The sequence below is a fragment of the Scardinius erythrophthalmus genome, assembly GCF_964197995.2.
Source record: "Scardinius erythrophthalmus genome assembly, chromosome: 1".
Taxonomy (NCBI): Eukaryota; Metazoa; Chordata; class Actinopteri; order Cypriniformes; family Leuciscidae; genus Scardinius; species Scardinius erythrophthalmus.
In genome coordinates this window covers 67,638,292-67,663,000 of record NC_138221.1, presented here as the reverse complement: position 1 = coordinate 67,663,000, position 24,709 = coordinate 67,638,292, and the positions used below count along the sequence as shown (strand labels likewise).

The following is a 24,709-nucleotide window of genomic DNA, read 5'->3' as shown; positions in this document are numbered from 1 at the left end:
CATGTTTGAGCTGTGATTTACAAGCCATGTGATTGGCCGAGAATAAACAGTTCCCACACACTCGAAACATGAATGTTCATCGACTTACTTTTACTTCCCTGACAGGGGCAACACGTGAGCACTTGCACAAGAGTTGATATGAACATTATAATAATATATCTTAAAGTGGTGGAATGTTCAGATCAGTTTATTGACGTTTTTGTTCGATCTCATTCTTCAAAATGAACGTATATTTATTTTAGAGTCAATTCGTGACAATCTTTATTCTGTGTCAACACAATCATCCAGTGTTTTACTCTGAAATGTAAAATATACAAAAATAAATAGTCAAAACAAAGTGTGCTTTTCCACCCTGCTCTCTTCGCAGGCGATACAACACTTGGCCTACAGCACTTTAGTGAGCTGGTGCTGAGGTTTCCTTGGAAGAAGTGTCCGTGTCGGGAGTTTCCGGATGCATCCGGATGCTTCAGGGCAGTGCTTCGGGTTCAGACCCTACCGTGACTGAACCGTGACACCGCTGGACGGCATCCACATAAGGAAGGGGGTCACGGACGATCTCCTCGAACACCAGTCGCATCAGGTCCGAGACATAGCCTGTTGAGTGTGAATCGATAACAGTTACATTTAGTGCCTATACAACTGCACATTTTGATTTGTTGTTTGTAATAAAATATATGTTTTTAAACTTACAAATGGTTGGCTCTGTCTTCACTTGTTTGACCCTTTTTGCCTTTGGGAACACGAGTCTGTGGATCCTTTTCCCCACGGCTGTCTTCCGTTGTGGGCGCTCAACGTTCTCATTGAAGTGCATGGCTGCAAGGTACAACCTAAACCAGACCAAAGACATTTCGTAACGCAATAGCGAAAGTCTTCTTGTATGCACACACTCCTGTTAACTCGCAGCAAAAGTATTTGCTAAACCTGGATGCTGTGTCAAAGCGGTCCTATATAAAGCAGCGTGTTTTTCAATTGTTTTCAATGGGAGCGCCGCGTTTTTAAAACGGCATGAGCGTAACGAGGCACTGAGTTTTTTACAGGTCGCCGAGAGTTGCAGAACGTTCAACTTTGGGTAAAACGCTGCACTCGTCACTAGCCGCGTTTCCATTACCCTTCAAATTGCGCAAATTCCGAGTAGAAAATACACCCAATGGAAACACGTAAATTTCGCAAAAACTCCCATTTATCGCAAAAGAGTTTTTACGCTCGCATGAGGAGGTTTTTCAGGCAATTCGAAAAAGAAATATTTCGCAAAACTGCACTGGAAAAAGTTTTTGCGCATTTACAGTCACCTGACGTAGACGACGTGTGTGTTTGGACAGAATACGAGACAGAGCTCTTTATTAAACTCATATAAGACCAAATAATTGCAGGAATAATGGATTCTAAACCTCAAATAAATGCCACAATCAAGACCTCGAAGCAGATATGAGGGAGAAACACCCAGAAACAGCTCTTATGAGCCGCTCACAGTACAAGGGTCTTTCCTTGCCATTAATGCTTGAATAACACGCATACGTTTCCTTCCATTAATAATAATAATGTCTAGTGTGGTACGTGGCTGTTATATATATAAACCTACCAACGTAGATTTTTGCCATGATTTTTGAAATGACTTATCGCGAGGAAAACATTTTTAGTCGCATAAACATCGATTAATGGAAACGCCGTCATTTCACAATAGTTTATCGATATTTGAAATCGCATGAAGTTTTCGTTAAAATCGCAAAAGCTTTGCACAAATCTTTAATGGAAACGCGCCTACTGTCACTTTTTACCCAACCGTCCAATCACAGTGGAGGAGGGGCGGGACTAATACCACACCGACCAAACGCCACATTCTGCTCGTACAACGTCAACAGACGACGACAACTAGCATAATAACGGAACAAAATCGTTTAAAACAAGAGCCAGAGAAAATACATTACATTATATCTACATTTTAATATAGAATCAAGACAGAAACAAAATGTGTGTGAAATGAGATACTAGAAACACTTTGTTAATATGCGTTTACACCAGTAAAAATGAATGCGCTGCCGAAACGCTCTCAAGCGCCCATAGCTAGGCGTTTTCAGCAGAGCGCCTAGCGCTTTCAGCTTTGGCGGACACACGGCCTAAAACTGAAATGATTTGCATTTTCATGGCCGGCAATTAGGCCTGATGTCTCCTGATGTTACTGTGCGTTCACACCAAACGCGAATAGCGCGTCAAATTCGCGTCTAGTTAGACGCTTGAACATTTTGAATCTATTCGCGTGTCCAGAGCGAAATTGACGCGCGTAAAAAGCAAACGTCTGAGGCGAAGTCTGCTTGTCTGTTTGCAAGATGGCTGATGTTGATCGAGCATTCCTCGAGAGAGTTACCGCATCGGAGCGAGGATCACCCTTCAACTACAGGCGCTCTATCCCAGCTGCAGAACGCCTGTCCATCTGTCTTCGGTTAGAAAATGTACATGAAATTTTAAATACAGTATTAAATATTGAAAAACTATAAATGCTTTTCAAACTGTGGCGCGGATACCACTGTTGGTGCTCTTTCTAGTGATACTCATATATACGCACTTTCTAGTGATACTCAGTTACTTGTTATTGAATATTATATTATGCTATACTTCTATACTCCATTTTGAATGAGTGTCTCCGGGCGGGAGTTTATCCAGTCACTTCACCACATGACAGCAGCAAGCAGGCTCCTGATTGGTTAACGCGGCGTGAACAGACGCCAAAGTTCACATTTTTCAACTCGGGCGTCAGACGCGGACACGCTAAACGCCTCATTCGCGCCACAGGACCTCCAGACGCGCGTAAATGCGTCTTTACATTGACTTAACATTGAAATCACTCGCGCCAGACGCTCTATTCACGCAGCATTACTCATGTCTCACACCTTCACTGAACAAAACCAATTTCTGCAGATTTGTCCCCACATTCACATTTGCCTTTATAAAGACGTGTTTTATGCATGGTGGGGGTCTTGTGGTCTGTGCATACCTGCATAGCATCCCAGTGAAGGGGAAAACAGCATTTTTTGGAGCAAACCTCTGGATGACACCGTGGAACGACTCCACAGTTGATGTTTGGGAATGATGGCTAAGCTTTGCAACATCAGTAATGAACCGCTTGTTGGTTAGGACCTTGTCAAGTCTGTTCAGAGCTGAAGAACCTACGAGAAAGTGCATTTAAATTGTAATTTAAAACATGAATATTGATGAACATGGTGTAATCATTGCCTTAGGATACAGACCTGGCTGAAACCACTTGCTACGGTCCTTTGAGGCCTTTGGTTGATGTAGACACTTGGGGAACGCTGGGTCAGAGTGACTGTGGACATCTTGAATGTGGTTCGACACGGACTTCCACTTCGCCACCTTTTCTGCCCTGGAGACGGAGCTCGTGGCACACCAGTACAGGTGGTTGACGATGCTTTTATGCCACTTTCTCACCAAAGCACAGTCCTTGTCTTTGCCGATTCGTTCCAGCTTCTTTGACAACCCTAATGAAACGAGTTTACATGCCAAAACATGGATGTACAAATTGTTGAGTGAATATATAAATAAAAGGTCACATTACCTTTTGCTACATGCCAAACGTGGTAGTAGTGGGGGATTTTACGATCTCTCAGGAACTTTTTGATCTGAGGGTGCCGATCTGTGATAACACAGTCCAACTTCACACCACTTCCAAGTAGGAGGTCCAAGCTTCTCATAAGACCCTCCTTCTCCATGCATGAGCTTCCCCCCTCCTCGTTGCTCTGTGTAGAAACACACACACATACAATGGGTATCCATGAACCTTTTTTCCATTCTGTAACATAACTGAGGATTGTGTACACACACAAGGGTGACCAAACGTCCTTTTTTGCCCGGACATGTCCACTTTTTATGTGCTCTCCGGGGCATCCAGGTTTTTTTTTTATAAATTCATGAAAATGTCCGGTTTTCACTGTTTTTCATGGGACCATTAAGTGTGTGTGTGTGTGTGTGTGTGTGTGTGTGTGTGTGTGTGTGTGTGTTCATCTCAGCCCCATTGATCTGTCACTGCTCGTCAATGTCAGAATATTTTAAATGACCAATCAAATCAAAGTAGGCGGGCTTTATGTGCACAGGATTTTAGCAGCGTGACTCGACGCTTCAGTTTACGGTCAAGTGCGAGATCAAATGGAAGTAATGTTTTCGTTTCGGTCGGGATTAGTGTCAAATAAAGGTGCTAGCGACCTAGAAACCCACATAAGGAAAGTAAATGCTACAAGAGAACATCAGGAGGATTGAAATAGTTTTTTACTGAAATAGTGTAGTAGATTTTTTTTTTAACCTATGGCCATGAAAAGAAATAGTGTCATGTAAAAGGTGTTATAAAAGCTAAACTATTAGAATTTTTTTATTATTCTATTGTTGCGGGCCAAACGTTGAATGGAAAGGATGTATTACCTTATGTATTAAAGTACAATAACTTAGTTGCAAGGTTGTGAATGCATTTGTCAAGTATTTTTTGATGCATTCAACCCCCAACAATGCCCCCACTCATTAACCACACCCCCAACCACGCCCCCAAACCATGCCCTCATCCATCAACCACACCACCGTCTAGATAGATGGATAGATAGATAAGATAGATAGATAGATAGATAGATAGATAGATAGATAGATAGATAGATAGATAGATAGATAGATAGATAGATAGATAGATAGATAGATAGATAGATAGATAGATAGATAGATAGATAGAGGTAGAAAGAAAGAAAACAGATTAGTTGGAAAGAAAGAAAGAAAGAAAGAAAGAAAGAAAGAAAGAAAGAAAGAAAGAAAGAAAGAAAGAAAGAAAGAAAGAAAGAAAGAAAGAAAAAAAGAAAGAAAGAAAGAAAGAAATATTAGTTAGAAAGAAAGATTAGTTAGAAAGAAAGAAAGATTAGTTAGAAAGAAAGAAAGATTAGTTAGAAAGATTAGTTAGAAAGAAAGAAAGATTAGTTAGAAAGATTAGTTAGAAAGAAAGAAAGATTAGTTAGAAAGAAAGAAAGATTAGTTAGAAAGAAAGAAAGAAAGAAAGAAAGAAAGAAAGAAAGAAAGAAAGAAAGAAAGAAAGAAAGAAAGAAAGAAAGAAAGAAAGATTAGTAAGAAAGATTAGTAAGAAAGAAAGATTAGTAAGAAAGATTAGTAAGAAAGAAAGAAAGAAAGAAAGAAAGAAAGAAGATTAGTAAAAAAGATTAGTAAGAAAGAAAGAAAGAAAGAAAGAAAGAAGATTAGTAAAAAAGATTAGTAAAAAAGAAAGAAAGAAAGAAAGAAAGAAAGAAAGAAAGAAAGAAAGAAAGATGGATTAGTTAGAAAGAAAGAAAGATTAGTTAGAAAAAGAAAGATAAAAGATTAGTAAAAAAGAAAGAAAGAAAATATTAGTAAAAAGAAAGAAAGGTGGATTAGTTAGAACGAAAGAAAAATTTGTTAGAAAGAAAGATAGATGGATTAGAAAGAAAGAAAAAGAAAGATTAGTTAGAAAGAAAGATTAGTTAGAAAGAAAAAGATTAGTTAGAAAGAAAAAGATTAGTTAGAAAGAAAGATAAAAGATTAGTAAAAAAGAAAGAAAGATAGATTAGTTAGAAAGAAAGAAAGAAAGAAATATAAGTTAGAAAGAAAGAAAGATTAGTTAGAAAGAAAGAAAGATTAGTTAGAAAAAAATGAATGAAAGAAAGATTACTCTTTTCTGAAAATATGGTCACCCTAACACACACACTTTTCTGACCATTTTCCCCACATATGTATAACACTGATAAGACGGATAAATCTACTGACAGGGTTTCCAATAACACTATTGTCAGTACTACTTGTGTATGCGCATGTGATGTATTGCGTTAATCCTAATGATTTACAAATACCTGCACCAGCTGTACGTCTATGATTTCGTTGGCCTGCACATCCATCATTGTGTAGCTCCCATACTTCCCAGAATATCCTACAATGTAAATGATTTTAAAATAAACCTACTCACTGTAGGGCAACACATCACATGCAATTGTTGGTATAATGCACACACATTCAAAAGGAAAGTAAACTGAGTACCTGGTGAGTCTGCCCGCATATCACCCCCGAGAATGACGTTCTTAGCCTTGCTCAGCATTTGAAGCTTCTTTGATTGCCATTGAGTCCAGCTGTGGATTACAGCCGGCTCCAGAAACGTCCTGGCATGTCTTCTGAAGGCATCATGAGTGTGTGTCCTCAGCCGCATTGCCTCAAACATCTATAAAACAATTAAAAGCACATCATTTGTGAAGGTTAGACAAACACATTACGCCGGGGACAATGATCACGGTACCTTTTTCATCTTCGGAAATGAAGCTCCACAAAAGTAGATGGCAGCAGACAACTGGAGCGAGCCGGCAGGGATGCTCCCGATCACAGGCTGGCTCTTCCACTGTCTGAAGAACCGGCAGTGCGGGCACAGCTGGTCAACGGCTAAGAAGGACCCTCTTCTGCGGGGCCGTACATCACAGACCCTTGCACACACGGGGCAGGTCTTGAACAGGCTGAGGAGGCAGTGCTCAAAAACTATGTATTTGGCATCGCCATAAGATGACACTGGTGGTTCACTACTAGAGATAATGAAGAAAGAACAACATCTCAGTCAAAAGTCCAATGCACAATCTGATAACAGTCACACTTTACAGGATATCGTGCAAATGTTCGTGTATTTCAGTAATTCAAATTAAAAGGTGAAACTAATAGATTTAGTATGTATAACTATATACATATGCATGATTATACTTTTCAGAGGGTTGACATTTCTGTATTTATAATCCTTTTTTTATTATTATTGATCTCATGTAATATTCTAATTTTCATAAGCTGTAAGCCATAATCATCAGAATTATAACTTCTGCACGATATTCTAATTTGTCGAGTTTCACCGGTGTGTAAACAACACTGCTGCGTTGTGAGAGCTGTAACTTTGCTTACAAAAGCAGAGGTGATTCTGTCTCCGTTGTAACTGACTGTGTTGAATCTGGAGGGTCAGTGCCTACATTGGAAACATCCTCCTCCTCTTCCTCTTCCTCCTCCTCCTCCTCTTCCTCTTCCTCTTCCTCCTCCTCTTCCTCTTCCTCCTCCTCCTCCTCTTCCTCTTCCTCCTCAAATTCAAGGCGTGGTCTCTTTGCTGGCCTCTGGCCTCTAGCATTTGTTCCTACTGCCCCACTTTGGCATAGTACTGTCGTCTGTATGCCTACAGAGGGGGGAGGGAGGGGAGGGGAAGAGACAATTATGACGCTTTTCCCTTCGCTTTAGGTCGGTTTGCACTGCAGTTAGCACCGCTTCAAAGTGGATGGGATTACAGACTGATCGTTATAGTTGCGGCAACCAACGCTAACCAACGTCTGCACTTCGTCCACTGACCACGATTCTCACATGTTAGTATCGGTACGGTACGCGTGCAACCTCAACAGAGGTGGTACCATTTAAAGCGAGCCGTACTGTGCCATGCAGTGGAAAAGCGCTGAACCGTGCCGTACCGTACTTGGGATCATGGGACGATTACCGGTTTCACTATAAACCACGATAAAATGTACTGACGTTATTATCATTTAAAATTGAATTATCATTAAAACCGTGTTGATTATCGTGATTTTAATAACTCACTGTAAATCCTGACCAGCCAGCAACAGGCGATAATGTTGTTGTTGTTTTTATTCGAGAAGGAATGGCGTAAGGCAGATTAATGTTTTAAATCTTACATGATCACAAAAATATGATCAAACTCAGTAAACAATAAATCAACTCTGATTTCATTTTCAATACAACTGAAAACGGAGACACAAGATGGCAAGTTGTATTGAGCGCGTCCGTTGTGATACATGTGCGCTGTGTTATAATGCATTATTATTGACGACGGTCATTTTAAGGAAGGAAATGCCACAGAATATAATCTTGCTTGAAAAAGTGCATAGAGCTGCTTGTTTTATTTGTTGTTTGTTGATTTTCAATTCTAAAACTTGTTGAAATGTTTTTAGGGTGAGCATCAGTTATTTTTGAACACTTTCATCTCGTTTTAAGTAAACAAAACCGTGATAATATTGATAATCACGATAATTTTGGTCACTATTATTGTGATATGAAATTTTCATATGTCCCATCCCTATACCGTACCATACAGTGGAAAAGAGTGGGGTTTCTGATGGACTGCTCAGTGCCTAAATACAATTTACTGCAGTGATACAATAGCATAACATATTGAAAAGGCATCTTCAACACACAATTTACTACTCAGACATATTTTTGGTATAAACCCATTCCTATCTTTGGACCAAATAATTTGCACCAGCCCTCTCCTGCAAAAGATAATTCATTTAATTGAGACTAGACCAATTGCTAAATGTACCCAGTCATCATAGTAAACATGCTTGGAAACACTCCCTTGCTAATACCAGTCATAATGCTACACACACACACACACACACACACACACACACACACACACACACACACACACACACACACACACACACACACCTCTTGTAACTCTAAACATAATAATGATTAGGGAGGACACCTTTGCTCCGCAGGTGAGGTCTCAGTGTTGATGCAGAGAGCTGTGTTGCTCGCGATGCCAGTCTGGGAGGATCTGTTTGACAACAAGCGTCTCTCGTGCGTTGTGATGTAACGTTACTCTGAAATAAACACTTGCAAATAAACCCAGTGTATCTAAACTACTATCGAATAAATATTTCACATTTATTGATTTAGCAGAGGCGTAGAACAATAGAAGCAGTTAAACTAACAGTAGGACAACAATAAGCAAGTGCGCTGACCCTTCTCAGTTTGATCTAACGCAGTAAATGTTAATATTTTTAGAGAGAGAGAGAGAGAGAGAGAGAGAGAGAGAGAGAGAGAGAGAGAGAGAGAGAGAGAGAGAGAGAGAATAGAATAGAATAGAATAGAATAGAATAGAATAGAATAGAATAGAAAGTGTTTCAAACCGTCACACTAACTGTACCTGCTAGATAACTATAGCATTGTTAATAACTATTGCTTACAGTTTGCAGTGTTGATCTCAACATGGTCGGTACAGCCCCTCTCTTCAGAAGTAGCCGTGCAGAAAAGCCTTCTTGAAACTGTCCTAGGTTCTCGAAAGAGTCTGGGGTGAAGTGGTTCGAGCATACTGACAATTTCACGTTGAAGCTCACAGGGATCTTGTTGTATAAAAACATCAGCCATGCCCGTTGAATGTTTGGTTCCTTGGGAAGACAATGAAAAGTGCCAACAGCGTTCCCTGTACAGCCGGGAACACTGCAGTAACGACCGTGACTCATCTGGAAGATCCTTTAAAAACGTCCAAACTTTCTTATTTGTAATTGTAGCAGCAGCAGTAAACGTAGCGCGCCGGCTAAACCTGGATACTATTGGACTGCATGACCACAGAACTTCCTGGACCCAGAAAGTGGGCGGTGTCTATGCAAATTTAGGGGCGTAACAAACGTACGGAACAGAGTGTGACGTCACATCTGAGCTGATTAGAGATCCGACCCTGAGCCGAATAAAAACATCATATTTAACGGCTCTGATCCCTCTATGCTCTGATCCTATGGCAAGCCGTTTTAACTTTTATTCATTTCCAGGATACTAATTCTTGGTATCAACAATTAAATTTTTACTAGTTAAAATGATGGTTATTGATATCAGGAACTAGATTTCTACTATAACAATGGCAATTTTTGATAAGGAATTACATTTCCACTAGTAACAATGCTAATTCTTGATATCCACAATTAAATTTTCACTAGTTAATATGCTAATTCTTGATATCAACAATTTAATTTCAACTAGTAAAAACTGTAATCCTTGGTATCTGCAATTGTATTTTCACTAGTGAAATGTCACCATAGGCTGCCATTCAAAATCCATTGTTGATATCAAGAATTGATTTCTTACTTGTTGAAATTCCAGTTTCACATATCAGAAATGCAATTCTTACTAGTAAAAACCTTTATTTTTGATATCAACAATTAAACTGTCACTAGTTGAAATGTCTATTCTTGATATCAACAATTGAATTGCTACTAGTAACAATGTTCATTTTTATATCAATAATTCAATTTTCACTAGTGACAATGTTCATTTCTGATATCATGAATGTGATTGCTACTGATTGATATCAGGTATTGATATCAGAAATACATTTTCAGATATCAAAAATGAAAAATTTGACTAGTAGCAATTCAATTGTTGATATCTAGACATTTCAACTAGTGACAATTGAATTATTGATATCAGTAATTCGCATTTTTACTAGTAACAATGCAATTATTGATATCAAAAATGATATTTCTACTAGTAAGAAATCAATTCTTGATATCAACAATTGATTTTGAATGGCAGCCTATGGTGACATTTCACTAGTGAAAATACAATTACAGATATAAACAATTAAATTGTTGATATCAAGAATTACATTTTTGATATCAAAAATGTAATTCTTGATATTAACAATTCATATCCTGGAAATGAATAAAAGTTAAAACGGCTTGCCATATGCCACTGATCCGACATTTTACAACTGCAGTTTAAAGTTTTGATATTTTCATATTAAGGAGGTGACATAGGATTCTGAGATTCTGTGTATGGCCATTTTACCCACCGAGCTGCAGTTATTCAACTATGCCAAGGTAAACTTGGTTTTGCATTCTTTATCACCCTTTAAAGTGGCTTTAAATGTTATACTTTTAACAGGCAAATTCCCCAAACACATCCATACGCAATCTTGATCATATGCTGAATTAAGAAATCATTATAATGCAGTCAAAACTAATTTACAGTGAATATAAATAATTACTTTACCTTCCGAGTCTTTCGTTCATTTGTCATGTGACAATTCGTTCATGAATGACCCATCATTAACTGTTATGATGCTTATTTTTTTATGGGATTTTGTTCTATCATTATCATGATTGTATGATTCTTTTGCGAAAATTAATGTGTAATATTATGAATTGCAACATTCAGCTCTGAACTGTAAACACTGCTTAGTTTTCTTAGATGCTTGAAATGTTCTTTCAGTCTGTTATTGTCTTGAAATAAATATTCTTGTAGTGACTTTATTTTGTTACAGCTGGTTATTGTGTTTAATATACATAATAATTTTTTTTATGTTTTACATGTTTCTATGTATTGTTCAGTGTTTTTAAAACATCCCAATTGCATAGATTAATAAAGGACCAATTTATCTTTACTATGTAGTTCATTATGTAAAATACATTATTGTACATTGCAAACGATGCATGGCCTAATATGAGTGTAACATCATTTTATGAATTATGAAAGTCTTGACAGCATGCAGACTACAGTTATAAAAATTCTGTACTGTTCATATACACAGTATAACTAATAACTTTATAACACTAACAAACATACTGTTTAAAACAGATCACCATCAACAATTTATGAAAGCCACGAATAGTTGATTGAATGTTATTTCATACCATCATATTCAACTTTTGATAATATGCATTGAATGTTTTTGTGAGGGATATGCTATTGTTTTAATGTAGTATGTCATGTTAAATGCATGAATTAAGTTTTAATTAGGGGTACATTTATATGTCATTTATAGTAAGTAGTATTAGGCTATACCAAACGTCCTGTATCAAATGCCAGTATAGGCTATACTGTACGGACTGTAACTTTCTGCAGAGATCAATTCAACAAGGTGAGCTAGGCTAATCGAGCTAATCAAGTGTCATTCGGTGGGGTACAATCATAAAAGATATTGATCTACCTCGGAATCACTTGTTTTTTGGGTTTTATGCAGATCATGTGACGTCCGATACAAAACTTTGCCTTCACTATCGACCTGTGATGTATCGATAAACTAATATATGCAGGGTCTCTCTTCTGCGATTGGTTGTCTACAATCGAAATTCTGCAATCTGATTGGTAGTCTATGGTCAGTGACTGTAGACTCTCGGCCAATCAGAACGCTTAATTGTCTACGGTCACTGTAGACTTCGCACGACCGTAGAAACAACAATCTCCTACCCTGTTAAAACTTCGCACTGATGTAGATGTTAAATGTGATTTCTGTGGGACTGACAAAAAAAATGTTGTCCACTTATTTTTTAATTGCATTTATTGCTAAATGTTTTGGATGGATTTGGAATGTTTAAAAGTTTACTTTTCTGAAAAATGTTTTTATTTTTATTTGAATAGACAAAGATTACCACCAAATGTGGCCTTTATTGTTAATGTTTGTTTGATTATGGGGAAATACCATATACATAAACAAAAATGGGCTAAAGGAAAACCCAACTTTTTGTTATTTCAGATAGATATGAACAATTATATTGAGCTACTTGGATTGAAAAATAGTAAAGCAAACCGCACTCTCTATGTGGAGCTTTCATTGTGAAAACAATATATGATGTAGCTGCGTTGGACTTTAGGACAATGAAATGTGAGGCTATTCTTTTAAAAATCTAGTTGTCTCCCCCTCTATGCCATCAAACGTAATTAAACCCCATATTGTTTGCTAATGTGCAGTGATTGTCCTCATGGCCTTGTCCTGTGCCTTTGTGAAGCACTTTAGACCGGCCTCCTGTTTGACTGTGCGACGGGTCAAAGCCCTGCAAGTAATTACTGCTCTGTTGTGATGTTTAACAATGAAATGAATGCTGAGATCTTTAAAAATCTCATTATCTATAGTCCTATAACAACAAGCTTACACAAAATATAGGATTAAATTTAATTAGACATTTCAGGTTCAGATATTTAGTTTGCCTTGCGTAACAACATTCGTGTCATATTCAAAGAGCTGTGGCCCTTTAAAAGAGCCAAATGTCCTTGTTTCCCTCAGAAACTATAAAAAAGTCACGGGTGAAGTTTGTCGGAATCTGATCCAAGTTTGCAAATTTTTCAGCATTTGCTACCAAAGGTAAATGTTATCAGTTTTACATTCTTAAAAAAAATGGATTCAGCTAAAAGAATGTGTAATTGCTTATTTTTGTTGTTGTTTGTAGGAGCTGAAATGGTTCTTCAGCGCACGATCTCTTTGCTGCTCCTCCTTTGTTCATCTCCACTTGGTAAACTCTGCATTTAAAACACTTTGTGATTTAAATACCATTGTGCTTATATTTATTACTCACGTGATAAATAAGCCTTCTCAAAAGGATGAGCTTGATTTTAATAGATGAATACAGAGTGAAGTCTGAGACTTCAGAGTTTTTTCAGTACAAATGTTTTTATCAGCATAAGATTTGGAGTGAAATAATTGAAAATTTGACTGAAATTTTGCACAATTGTTGCACATCACGTGTTTGGGCTCACAGCACTCTGAAGCAGCTTTTGTGGATAGTTTTTGTTCTCATTGCTGGAAAATGACTGTCTCGTTGTTGAGATCTAGACTCGCCTTCGTCCGCGAAGATGGAGTCCCCATTTCTACACCCCACCCTAGGGTGCCGTGTGACTTTGGTGATCGTAGGATAGGGATGGAGGTTCTGCCCGGTAACCATTCCCCGTGGACTCCTCACGATTCCATCACACCGATACCAATGGATTCCTTTGTTGAGCGCGCTGACCTGTCTGTAATGGATGGGCCAGAGGTTCCATTGGAGGTTCCCCAGGAGGATATGATGCCGATTGCAATATCAGAGGGTGAGCTGGGCTCTGGAGATGATGACTCAGCTACGTTGTCCCCTTCGGGCACTACAACATTGCCTGAACCGGATCCACAGTGATCAGCTATGTTGAAACGGGCCGCCGCGGCTGTCGGGTTTGAGTGGAACCCTCCACCGTGTCCCGCTCAGTCGCAATTGGATGATTGGTTTCTTGGGGCGGGCCGTGCTGGTTCTCAGCCCGCAGCCCTAGTGCCTTTCTTTCCCGAGGTGCATGGAGAGCTGACTAGATCATGGATGGCACCTTTTACTGCTGGAAACGATTTGGATAGTTTCTCCCCCCTCACTATAAAGGAGGAGCAGTGGGAGGTTAGGTGGCTGTCCCTCCAGTGGAGCGGTCTGTCGCTGGCAAACCTGTGTCCGGCGGCCGCTGCATCTGGCTCTGGAGAGCCTCGTTTCCCCTCTCAGGCCTGTGAGTTTTCGTCTGTTCTTACGGATGGAGTTTATAGAGCTTTATACAGACTGCACAATCCCTGTTAGTGTTGCCGCAATCATTCCCCTGTGTGATCCGGCACTGGTGAGAGCGTTTATTGATGTCATTTTAAGATGTCATTCCGCCCGTGCGTTTCTTGATGCGGTCGTTCCCTGTCCCCCTGTGATGGTCACAATTGTTGCATCATGTGTTTGGGCTCACAGCACTCTGAAGCAGCTTTTGTGGACAGTTTGTGTTCTCATTGCGGGACATTGCGGGACTGTCTCAGTGTTGAGATCTAGACTTGCCTTTGTCCGCAAAGGTGGAGTCCCCATTTTTACATCCCAAGGATGTCCGACACATCCTGCCCAAGTGACCCGCTGCTGCCATCACCCCGTCGATGGTGGTAGTTCCTCCACCTGCACGTCGCCGAGGGCGCCCCCCTGCTACCGCTCAAGCTCCTGCTGGGCCACCACAGCAGCCTTCACTCAGGTCTCAGCGGAGAGCTAGTCGCAGGCAGGCCGCCCAGCCTGTGTCAGACGCTGCCAAACCAGGTGGCAAGAGCAAGACTTAGCGTCCCTGATACAGGCCACCCAGGGATGGGGGGAGGAGTTCTTCAGATAGTTTCTGTTCCACCGCCGGGTCCCCGGAGTCTAGTGGTTCCTGAAATGTCAGAAGAACAAATTCCTCTATTCCTGGGTTCCAAGAGGGACAGATTGATGGTGTGCGACCCTGTAAAGCCTTGCAACCATCGATCCTCTCTTGTGTCGCCAGCCGGTAGACGGGTGAGGTCCGAGGACCCGATTACACCTTCTTCCATACCCAATGCCGATCAGTGGAAACTGGTCAGTGCTGCATTGTGCACTCTGGACCGCCTCTGGACCACCTCTCTGCTTTCCACTTCGCTGCCCCACCCCGGGTACGTCTGTGGTGCCTCTAGTTCCCCGGAGCAGTTGTTTTTGGAAGCCTGGAAAGTGCTTTCCAATCTGTCCAGCTGGATTCTTCGCACCATTAGACTCAGCTACACGATTCAGTTCGGACGGCGTCCGCCCGTGTTCAGAGGCATTCGTTTCACTTCGGTGTTGAGCGAAAGAGCCCCTGTCATGCGTACGGATATTGCAGTCCTACTGGCGAAGGATGCAATAGAGCCAGTTTCACTAGCCGAAATGAGATACGGCTTCTACAGCCCCTACTTCATTGTACCCAAGAAAGGTGGTGGGTTAAGAACAATCTTGGACCTGCGTGTCTTGAATCGGGCCCTTTACAATATTTCGTTCAAGATGCTAACACAGAAATGCATTTTCGAATGCATTCGTCCTGGAGATTGCTAATTTTTGCCAGATAGAAAGACCACTGTCAGGCGGTTGGCCTTGAAATTAGGCCACCATGAAAGCTCAGTTTTTAAGCAACTGGACAGCTAGCCTGACCGGCTATCAGGTAGTAGGCCTCACCCAGCCTCCCTGAGGGCGAGTTCCCAAGGATGGGCAACTGTACAACTATCCTGACTGGCTATCAGGTAGTAGGCCTCACCCAGCCTCCCTGAGGGCGAGTTCCCAAGGATGGGCAACTGTACAACTATCCTGACCGGCTATCAGGTAGTAGGCCTCACCCAGCCTCCCTGAGGGCGAGTTCCCAAGGATGGGCAACTGTACAACTATCCTGACTGGCTATCAGGTAGTAGGCCTCACCCAGCCTCCCTGAGGGCGAGTTCCCAAGAATGGGCAACTGTACAACTATCCTGACTGGCTATCAGGTAGTAGGCCTCACCCAGCCTCCCTGAGGGCGAGTTCCCAAGGATGGGCAACTGTACAACTATCCTGACCGGCTATCAGGTAGTAGGCCTCACCAGGCCTCCCTTGGGTGAGCTCCCAAGAATGGATTCTAGATAGCCAACCTTCTGTTATCAGGTAGCAGGCCTCTCCAGACCTCCCTGAGGCCGAACTCCCACATATGGGCTCTAGGTAGCCAGTCCCATGGTTATTAGTAGGCCTTGCTTGGCCTCCTTGTGAGTGGTTTCCCAGTGATACTGGGTTCTGGCAACTGTGGCTGCTCTGCTATCAGTTCAGCTGGCCTAAGCAGGCAGCTTCTTGCGCCCTAGCACGACTAAAGTGTTCATTTTCTCCTTCTGCCTCTCCTCCAGGAACCTCTCTATCTAGCCTACAGCCTGATTTGCCTACCAGGCAGGCCATGTGCTCCCCTCACTGTGGGTATCTATGAGTACTCAGCCTCCTGAGTCTGGTCAGACGGCCGTAAGCATCTTGTGAAGCCTCCCAGTTAGATCAGTCCTTGGGCCTTCTCAGGCCTCCTTAGTGCTTTGAAACATAAGCGCTGGGTAGATCAATGGATTGAGCAGAGAAACTCCCCTCGCTAGCAAGGGTTGTAAGCACTATGCTGAGTCATGCTGTCCGGGATACACTGTCTCTGAGATCCGGGCAGAGTGGTTCACTGCCAGCTTCGCAGTCCCTCGGGTTGGATGCCTTTGTAGCATATATAACTTGCTGCAATAATAGATAAAATAGTAGATCAGTATCAGAAGATCTTAGTTTGGCTCAAGGAGGAAAAGGTGAAGTTCAATCATACACAGAGTCAAGGTTGCAGTGAAATTGTGAGTTGTATTACATATAGGACAACAAGTATTTACAATATTTACACGTGCACATAAGAAGTATTCAGTTCAAAGTTATTAATGAGCATACAACAATCTCAGAATTCTCTCAATCATAAAAAGGTGCTTGAAGCTGCAGTGGTTCACAACACACAGCCCTCGAGACAGGCAGAGTCCGAGTCCATGATGGAGCAGTTCATAAGATCATTACCAATGTGTAGATGTGTGAAAATGTCTCAGATTGTGTGAAAATGTCTCAGAGTGTGTGAAAATGTCTCAGAGTGTGTGTGCGCGCAAGTGTCAAAATTAGCAGCTGCAGTGCCTCCTACCACACTGGTAGATGCATGCACTCCGAAGCATCAGGTTCGGGCCTAGTGGCTCGCCATCAATGCACAGAACCTGGCCTGTACAAAACAGGACCAATTAATACATCACTCTGGTTCCAAGCATCACAACTATATCACCATAATCATAATATAATAATATAGCAATATAAATAATTTAACAATCAGCAAGAGTACTCTAATAAATAGACATATCAATAAATAGCTTCAAAATACATTTCAGAATCAAAGAGTAGTTGACTTCATAATTCAATATTCAACAACAATATTAAGATTAATTGATGTATTGCTCATTTAAATAGGCACAAAATGTATATATATAGTCAGACTCAGTATGATCAAAGTACAGCCAGCGCCAGCACCGGCTAACAAAACCATATACACATACGACACACTTTTAGCACCGCATAACAAACAGTTCCTGTGTCAAGTCACTCAACAGCAGTCATTTGAAAAGGTAGAGGCAATCTAAAAGGTTGGCATACATAATAGTTAAACCAGCAGTTTAATTAATAAAATGTTTGAACGGCTAAACGCCTACCTGCAGCAGCTCAACACACCGGCTCGCGCACACACATACCAAACAACAGCGCGCGGCCGCATTTAAAGGAAAGTGACGCAACACTCTGTCAAGTCTCCCGATGCTTCACGAAGTCTCGCGACAACGCGAACACAGGGTGGAACCGCGAATAAGGAGAATAAGGAAAATTCACGTCTGGGTTATACCTTACCTAAAGGCTCTGTCTCCGGACAGACAGGAAGTTGGCCAGACTGACGTGTCCAATGTAAGTGACACCAGGTCAGGCCTTTCTGGTGGCATTTTGGGCGGTACATTCCCCCAAATAGTGACCCGAATAGGGTTCCCTAGCCATATTCCCTAGAGACCCAGTGAAAAAGTGACACATAGGCAAAAGAGTTATGCCAAGTCAAGTCAACTTTATTTATATAGCGCTTTTCACAATACAGATTGTATCAAAGCAGCTTCACAGTATTAAATAAAATAGTACATCAGTGTTTGTTTCTAGTGTAAAACGTCCATGTTTGGTAATGCTGATCAATAGTATTGTTGATTGATTAATTAAATTAAGTATCCCCAACTGAGCAAGCCAAAGGCAACAGTGGCAAGGAACCGAAAAACTCCATCAGGTGACCTAATTTATGTGAAAAGTAACGGTTTTAAATAGGATTTCAAACCACATGTGATTTTTTGCCATTCACACTTGCTAATTCCAATCGGATATGCACTAAATCGGATTTGGGCAGACAGTCTGAACAAACATGGATTTCAAACCACATATGGATGTAGCTTGAAACAGATTTCATCGTATTTTGATTGTAGTTCATGTTTTGTTGTTGTTGTTGTTGTTGCTGTTAACACTTGCTATATAAGATCGGATTCCAATCGGATATGTACATAAATGGATTTGGATTGACAGTCTGAACAAGGCTTTTAGTAACAGGCTCATTGTCACAAATTTTCTTATTTGATTACAGGGACAGAAATAGTGCAGAATCCTACGAATTTTTTTTGCATTTGTATAATAACTGTTCTTTTTGTTCTCTTTTTGCATGTCTAAATGAGTGAACTCCCTCATTTTCCTGTGGCTGATAACATGTTTGTCTGGTCCTATAGTGTTCGCTTCTGGTAACTCCACAGTGGCCGCCTGTGACCGACGCTGCCTGGCGAACGACCGGGTTGATAAAGAACTGTTCAGCGCGCCACAGAACGATAACTGTACCGTCGTAGTAAACATCACTTCCATACAATATCAGATGTTGTCTTTCGTGAGTTTCACGTTTGTCCTGTTGATCTCCTTCTATGTATGAAAAGCACAAATATACTTGCATAACAACTGTATCTCATAATTTTGTCACCATTTCTTAGGATACAAAGGCCATGGAAATGACCAGCCGTATCAAGATAAACATGGTGAGTAGTTCTTGTAGCATTAGTAGTTAATTTCAAGATCTTGGGCCCTACCTTACACCCGGCACAATGCAGTGCAAAGTACAACGCTAGAGTTTTTTGCTAGTTTCAGTCCGACGCAGTTATCATTTTGGTCTGAAAATGAGGTGTGTTCTGGCGCATTGTTGGCACGTTGCTATTTTGAGGTAATAGAAAAAGACTGACCAACTGAAACCTGGTCTGAAAATCTGTCTGTTATAGCTGAATTACAGCAGCCAAACTAAATCTAAAGTTAAAAATGTAAGGGTCAATAGCCCAACTAAAGCAGACACTGATCTCCATAATGGTGACTTAAATTTAGTGATTTTCTCCTTCAGCGATTCTGCTTGTTAACATCAGGTGTCTTTAATAATGCTCAATCATCACTCAATTAATCACTTAATTATCTCATTAACTTTAACAATGCTTCAGTGTTACTTATAACACTCTGAGAGTGTGGCTTATATAAACACTGAGTAGTGTTAATTTAATTCTGGGGATTTTGCTATGAAGTCTGTCATATCGGCTACATTAAATTATAACGAGAACGTTATAACTGTGTGTTTGGGACATGGCTGTTTATGATGAGACTTTTGTTTTGTAATCAGGCTCTCAAAAATGATATGTTAATTTGGATTTAGATTTATCAGCCAATATGACGGTTATCGGTTTTCAAATATAAAGAATTATCGGTATCGGCCAAAATATTTTAGTATCCCCCTAATAATTGAGTATCCTCATTGTTATGCTGCTACTTGCAAAGTAAATACATAATTTACAAATAAATAGTATTTTACTGTGTTAAGAAATATGTACTGTAGCATGCTGTAATTGCCCAATCAGAATCAAGCATTTCAAAGAGCTGTGTTATATTGTAAAACAAAATGAGAGGCTGTTTATTTCACTAAAACTTTTGGACAAATTTTCTGCTCAACAGGAATGGATGGACCCTGATCTTGGATGGATGCAGGAGAGATATAGATTTCCAACAATTATTTTACCTGTTGATAAAATCTGGATTCCTGGGATAGTTTTGGACAATGCGTGAGTTGAACTCAAGACTTATGTCACATATTCTAATAATTGACCTGTTTTAATGATAAGGTCGGAGAGATACACATTCAGTGATTGATTCAATACTGACTTCAGTTCTGGCATGGTTGAGATAAAATGTACTTTATTATTAAGAGGCATGAAATACATTTTCAGTCTGAACAACTATGGCTGATAGCTATGAAATCATACCAGTTTTGGGTTAAGAGACACATTCATCAACATGGCCTGGAATATAATATTTGGAAATATATCAAGTGTTAGATGGCAGATACCTTTTGCCACCATATTTAGAAACAATATTCTGTGGCGTTATCCCACATAGCAATATTCTTTCAGCCCATATCCGGCCTACATCTGGCACATGTAGAGTGATGATCTGGCCCACATGCAGCGTGGAATGACGGCACTTGGGCGGCTCACTACTGTTTGCCAGATCTGGGCCACAAGCAGGCCATAGCAATGCCACATGTCAGCCAAGAGCAAAGAAATAAACCAGAACTGGACCTTAACGAAGCCACAAAACCTGTGTATATTAAATATGGAGTCATCTCATCCTTAATAAGCCTGTTAACAAGCAGAAACACTGAAGGAAAGAAGAGAACAGAAAAAGAGACGAGCAGAAACACAAGAACTACAACTGACTTCAGACACAGCCTTAGATGAAATCAACTGAAGAGAAAAGAAGACATTAAATCTGTGAAGATCTCAGCAGAGGAGGATTAAACAACTCCACAAACAGCATTACCAGCTTCACTTATTACTAACCAGACTGACTTTATTTCCGTCAGACTTCTACACAAGTTCTTATTGAGAATTAACAGAGGTTTAACTCTAATGTGTTTCATTTTAAGTCACCGTAATGGTGATCGTGTTTCCATTAGTTGGGCTCTTAATTATTTTTATCTTTTTCTCTCTCTGTCTCTCTCTGTCTCTCTCTCTCTCTCTCTCTCTCTCTCTCTCTCTCTCTCTCTCTCTCTCTCTCTCTCTCTCTCTCTCTCTCTCTCTCTCTCTCTCTCTCTCTCTCTCTCTCTCTACTCTCAGAGTCGATACGACCGTGGAGCCGTACACTAAGGACGTGCAGGTGAGGAGGGATGGGATGGTGACCCATGCGGTGGTTTTGTTCACGACGGTGAGCTGTGAAATCAACCTGTTCAGCTACCCCTTTGTGAATGGAAAATGTCCTGTGGCCATCAATGGATGGAGCCAGAAATGTAAGAAAATAATTGTTGGGAAATGTATTATGTGCCTGCCTTTCCGTGGTTTGCCCCAAGCACATAGAGTTATGTAAATATGGTCTATAGTAGCCTAGTTTACTTAGAAAGGAGACATGTTTGCATTGATAAGAATGACAGTGACTTAATTTAAATATCTCATGGCCTGATTAAGGTGTATCTGCAGCTCTTTAGTCAATGGCCCCGGTGGGAGTTATATTTATAATGAATATGTCCTCTTGTTTGTTTGATCTAGCTTGTGAGCTCAAACTCCAAATTGCTGATAATGTGTCTTCGGTTCCCAGTTCAGGAGGAGAATGGCAGGCTTTGAACGTCAACAAAAAAGTGGATTCATCAGAGCGCATTTATCTCGAAGTAACTGTATTATTCAATTCTAACCCTCGTATCAAGAGTATTGAGTTTAGAGAGTTTGTCAGTTTTACCTTGAACCCTCAAAGCAGAAATTATCCTTAGTGGTCACTGGGGGGGTCCTTTAATTAATTTAAATTAATATTTTATTATTAAGTATTATTAATATGATTATTAATAGTAATCTACATAATTTAAAATACTAATAAAAACATAGAATCATAGAATTTGTTACCTTTATTAGTAAGTTACACTTAAAAATCAGCTAGTGGGATGCCTAGAAAAAGACAGTAATGGTTTAGCTTGTGAAGTGAAGAAAAGAACCTATAATTGTTTGTTAATGAATGTCTTTTGGTCTTTGAACAGGTCGAATTGTCTATTAACTCCTTTGGTGCTGTTGTGACCCTGATCCTACCCAGTGCATTAATAATGCTGGCTGACCTGGTGAGCTTTGCTCTGCCATTTGAAGGAGGAGAACGCAACTCTTTTAAGGTCACCTTGGTCCTGAGCTTCACCATGTTCCTCCTCATCCTCAATGAACACCTGCCCAATGGGGGCAACTGCAGCCCTCTCCTCCGTAAGTGAAACAACAGAGAGAAAGAGAGAGAAAATCTGCTCCATTTGAAACAAAACACAGTTTTTTGGTGGTATTATGGATTAAAATTAATGCCAAATGTAATTGAAATAAAAAGCGTGTTGAATTGCAATAACTGAAAAAAAAAAAAAAAGAAATGCATTGCATTAAAGGATTAGTTCAAAACTTTCCTGATAATTTACTCACCCCAATGCCATCCAAGATGTCCATGTCTTTCTTTCTTCAGTGGAAAAGAAATTAAGTTTTTTGAGGAAAACATTTCAGGATTTTTCTCCTCACAATGGACTTCAATGGCAACCAGAATGTTGAAGTTCAAATCAATGCCGTTTCAAAGGGCTTAGAAGTGCTTCAAAGAGCTCTGCACGATCCCAGCTGAGGAATGGGGTCTTATCTAGAGAAACGATCAGTCATTTTCTAAAAAAAAATAAAAATTGGTATACTTTTTAACCACAATTGTTCATCTTGTGCTGGTCTGCGACACGTCATCACGTTAGAAAGACTACTATCTTGGATGGCATTGGGGCGAGTAAATTATCAGGAAATTTTCATTTTGAGGTGAACTAATCCTTTAACCCTGCTTGCAATTTCATGCATTGTCTAAGCATTATTTTTAGGGCTTGCATTGGCGATTATGAATAGGTAATCTACTGCTATTCCTGCAGTTCCCGGATGTGAAATGTTGAATTTTCTGTCGCATTTTGAACCACTGAATTTGTGGAAGCTAATTTGTAAAGAGAAATGAAATGGACCAAAAATTGCCTGTCGAATATTATAAGGTTGTATTTTTAAACAGAATGAATATTTTGGAAGTGAAATCTGAAAGGTGAATATGGATTATTGAATTTTCTTAATAATGAAAATGTGTGTCAAATATTTTTAATTGAAATATTCATATTTATACAAGTAGTGCAATTCAACAAGCTTTATGTTTCAAAGACATTTGCCATTATTTTACTTCTATATGGTATATGTTTGTAAAGTTATACTGTAGTGGTGTAAAGTGATACGGTTTAGTGTTAGATCCTAATGCATTGATCAAGTCAAGTTTCCTTTATTTATATAGCGATTCTTTATTAAATACAGATTGTTTCAAAGCAGCTTTAGAGAGATAACAGTAAAATGAGAAAGTCAATCCAAAATTTATTCAGACACCGTCAACATTTCTCACATTATCAGAGTTTATTCGCTATAGTTTAGAAAACGGTAGTAAAATATGACTCAGAATCAGTGGATATTTCACTGGTTTTGTCCGTCCTCCTGTTAGACTGTCTCTCAGATGAATTATGTTGAATATCTGTCAGCTGTTAAATTTAACTACACAATTAGATAATACCAGTTTAGATCAACCAGTTACCAAGCAATGCTTCATTTTGTTCAGTCTGTGTGTGAAAAGAGCATTAGCAATTAAAGAAAAAACACTTCAGCAAAACATGCTCAGGTCAAAGTGTCTGAATCATTTTTAGTCTTAAATTAATATAAATGTTTCAGGTAGTCACTGTATGAAGAGTTTCTGGGTATAATATATCACAGTTTACTTTATTTTGCTCTCTTCACTTACAGAAATGAACTATAGTGTCCTGCACACACTAGTGAAAAAAATATATCAGGTGTCGGAATATTATTGGTTTGACTGTACATTATGAAGATCGGACCTTTTTTCCATCCTGCATTTATGAGAAATTTACAGAAAGCATTACAGCATACTTTGAAAAGGCATTGTTTTGATAGACTAGTATAAGATCATGATGGGAAAGGCATGTTCTCTGTTTCCTCCTCTAAAGACTATCACTTCAGCTTCTGTCTGGTGTGTCTGGTCGTGAGTATGCTGGTGTCTATAGTGTTGACGCGTCTGTCTGTAGAGGACAGCTTCCTTCTGTGTAGACCACGCTCCGCCAAGATTCATCCATCAAACAACAGCAAAACACAACATGACAGCCTGGATCGGGAGAAAGGTAAGGGATGACCGGAAACACAAAAGCTCATGAAAGCTTCATAAAAAACATTCATAAAGTCACTTGCTTCTTTCATGAATGAATCAGCCGGTTTGAACAAATCGGTTCAATTAATGATTCACTTATTACCACTTGCTGCCACATACTGTTCATTTTTTTCCCCCAGCATTTCATATTTCTATATCTACATTAGTTAGGCAATTGTAAATGCAGTGTAAATGGATTTTTATAAGTGTTTTTTTTTTTTTGGCTGATACTGCTGTCATTTAATTGGTATAACAGCCCTATAGTGTTAAATAGTATAATTAATTAAAAGATGATCAACAATATGTAACTTTACTTTTTTATAAATAATTATAAGAGGGATACCCCAACAAAATGTCTGTGCACGGCCCTGATTATCTATTATAAATACTGACAACCACTAGCAAACCACACCCATTAAACTATCCAATCAATTACACAGGGACAAAATCAAGCCCCTCCCTGCATTTGTTCTCATTTAAGAAGCCGTTTCACTCAGATATACGTCACAGTAGGCAAGAAAAGACTCTCACAACTTCTGTTTCATGCCGACTTTCTC

General features: G+C 39.8%; 2 protein-coding genes across 2 annotated transcripts in view; one reads left to right on the top strand and one right to left on the bottom strand.

The window, feature by feature from the left end:
• Positions 1 to 167: 167 nt before the first annotated feature.
• Positions 168 to 9,407, bottom strand: LOC308684729 (uncharacterized protein). The gene is made up of 11 exons (XM_081355994.1): positions 9,009 to 9,407; positions 8,525 to 8,642; positions 6,940 to 7,201; positions 6,299 to 6,575; positions 6,046 to 6,223; positions 5,862 to 5,938; positions 3,569 to 3,749; positions 3,243 to 3,491; positions 2,990 to 3,161; positions 691 to 827; positions 168 to 594 (listed from the first exon to the last, which is right to left on the bottom strand). The coding sequence occupies exons 1-11, from the start codon at positions 9,282 to 9,284 to the stop codon at positions 467 to 469; spliced, it is 2,055 nt and encodes a 684-aa protein (XP_081212120.1). The 5' UTR covers positions 9,285 to 9,407; the 3' UTR covers positions 168 to 466.
• Positions 9,408 to 14,648: 5,241 nt separating this feature from the next.
• LOC308696516 (5-hydroxytryptamine receptor 3B-like) overlaps positions 14,649 to 24,709 on the top strand; it is a gene marked incomplete at both ends in the record, with an annotated part of 10,917 nt that continues 856 nt past the window's right edge. Inside the window, 8 exons of the mRNA XM_081375294.1 lie at positions 14,649 to 15,156; positions 18,632 to 18,783; positions 18,884 to 18,928; positions 19,881 to 19,987; positions 21,041 to 21,210; positions 21,467 to 21,585; positions 21,946 to 22,156; positions 23,956 to 24,126. Coding sequence (XP_081231420.1) covers positions 14,649 to 15,156; positions 18,632 to 18,783; positions 18,884 to 18,928; positions 19,881 to 19,987; positions 21,041 to 21,210; positions 21,467 to 21,585; positions 21,946 to 22,156; positions 23,956 to 24,126 — 1,483 coding nt within the window. The remainder of the gene's footprint in view (positions 15,157 to 18,631; positions 18,784 to 18,883; positions 18,929 to 19,880; positions 19,988 to 21,040; positions 21,211 to 21,466; positions 21,586 to 21,945; positions 22,157 to 23,955; positions 24,127 to 24,709) is intronic.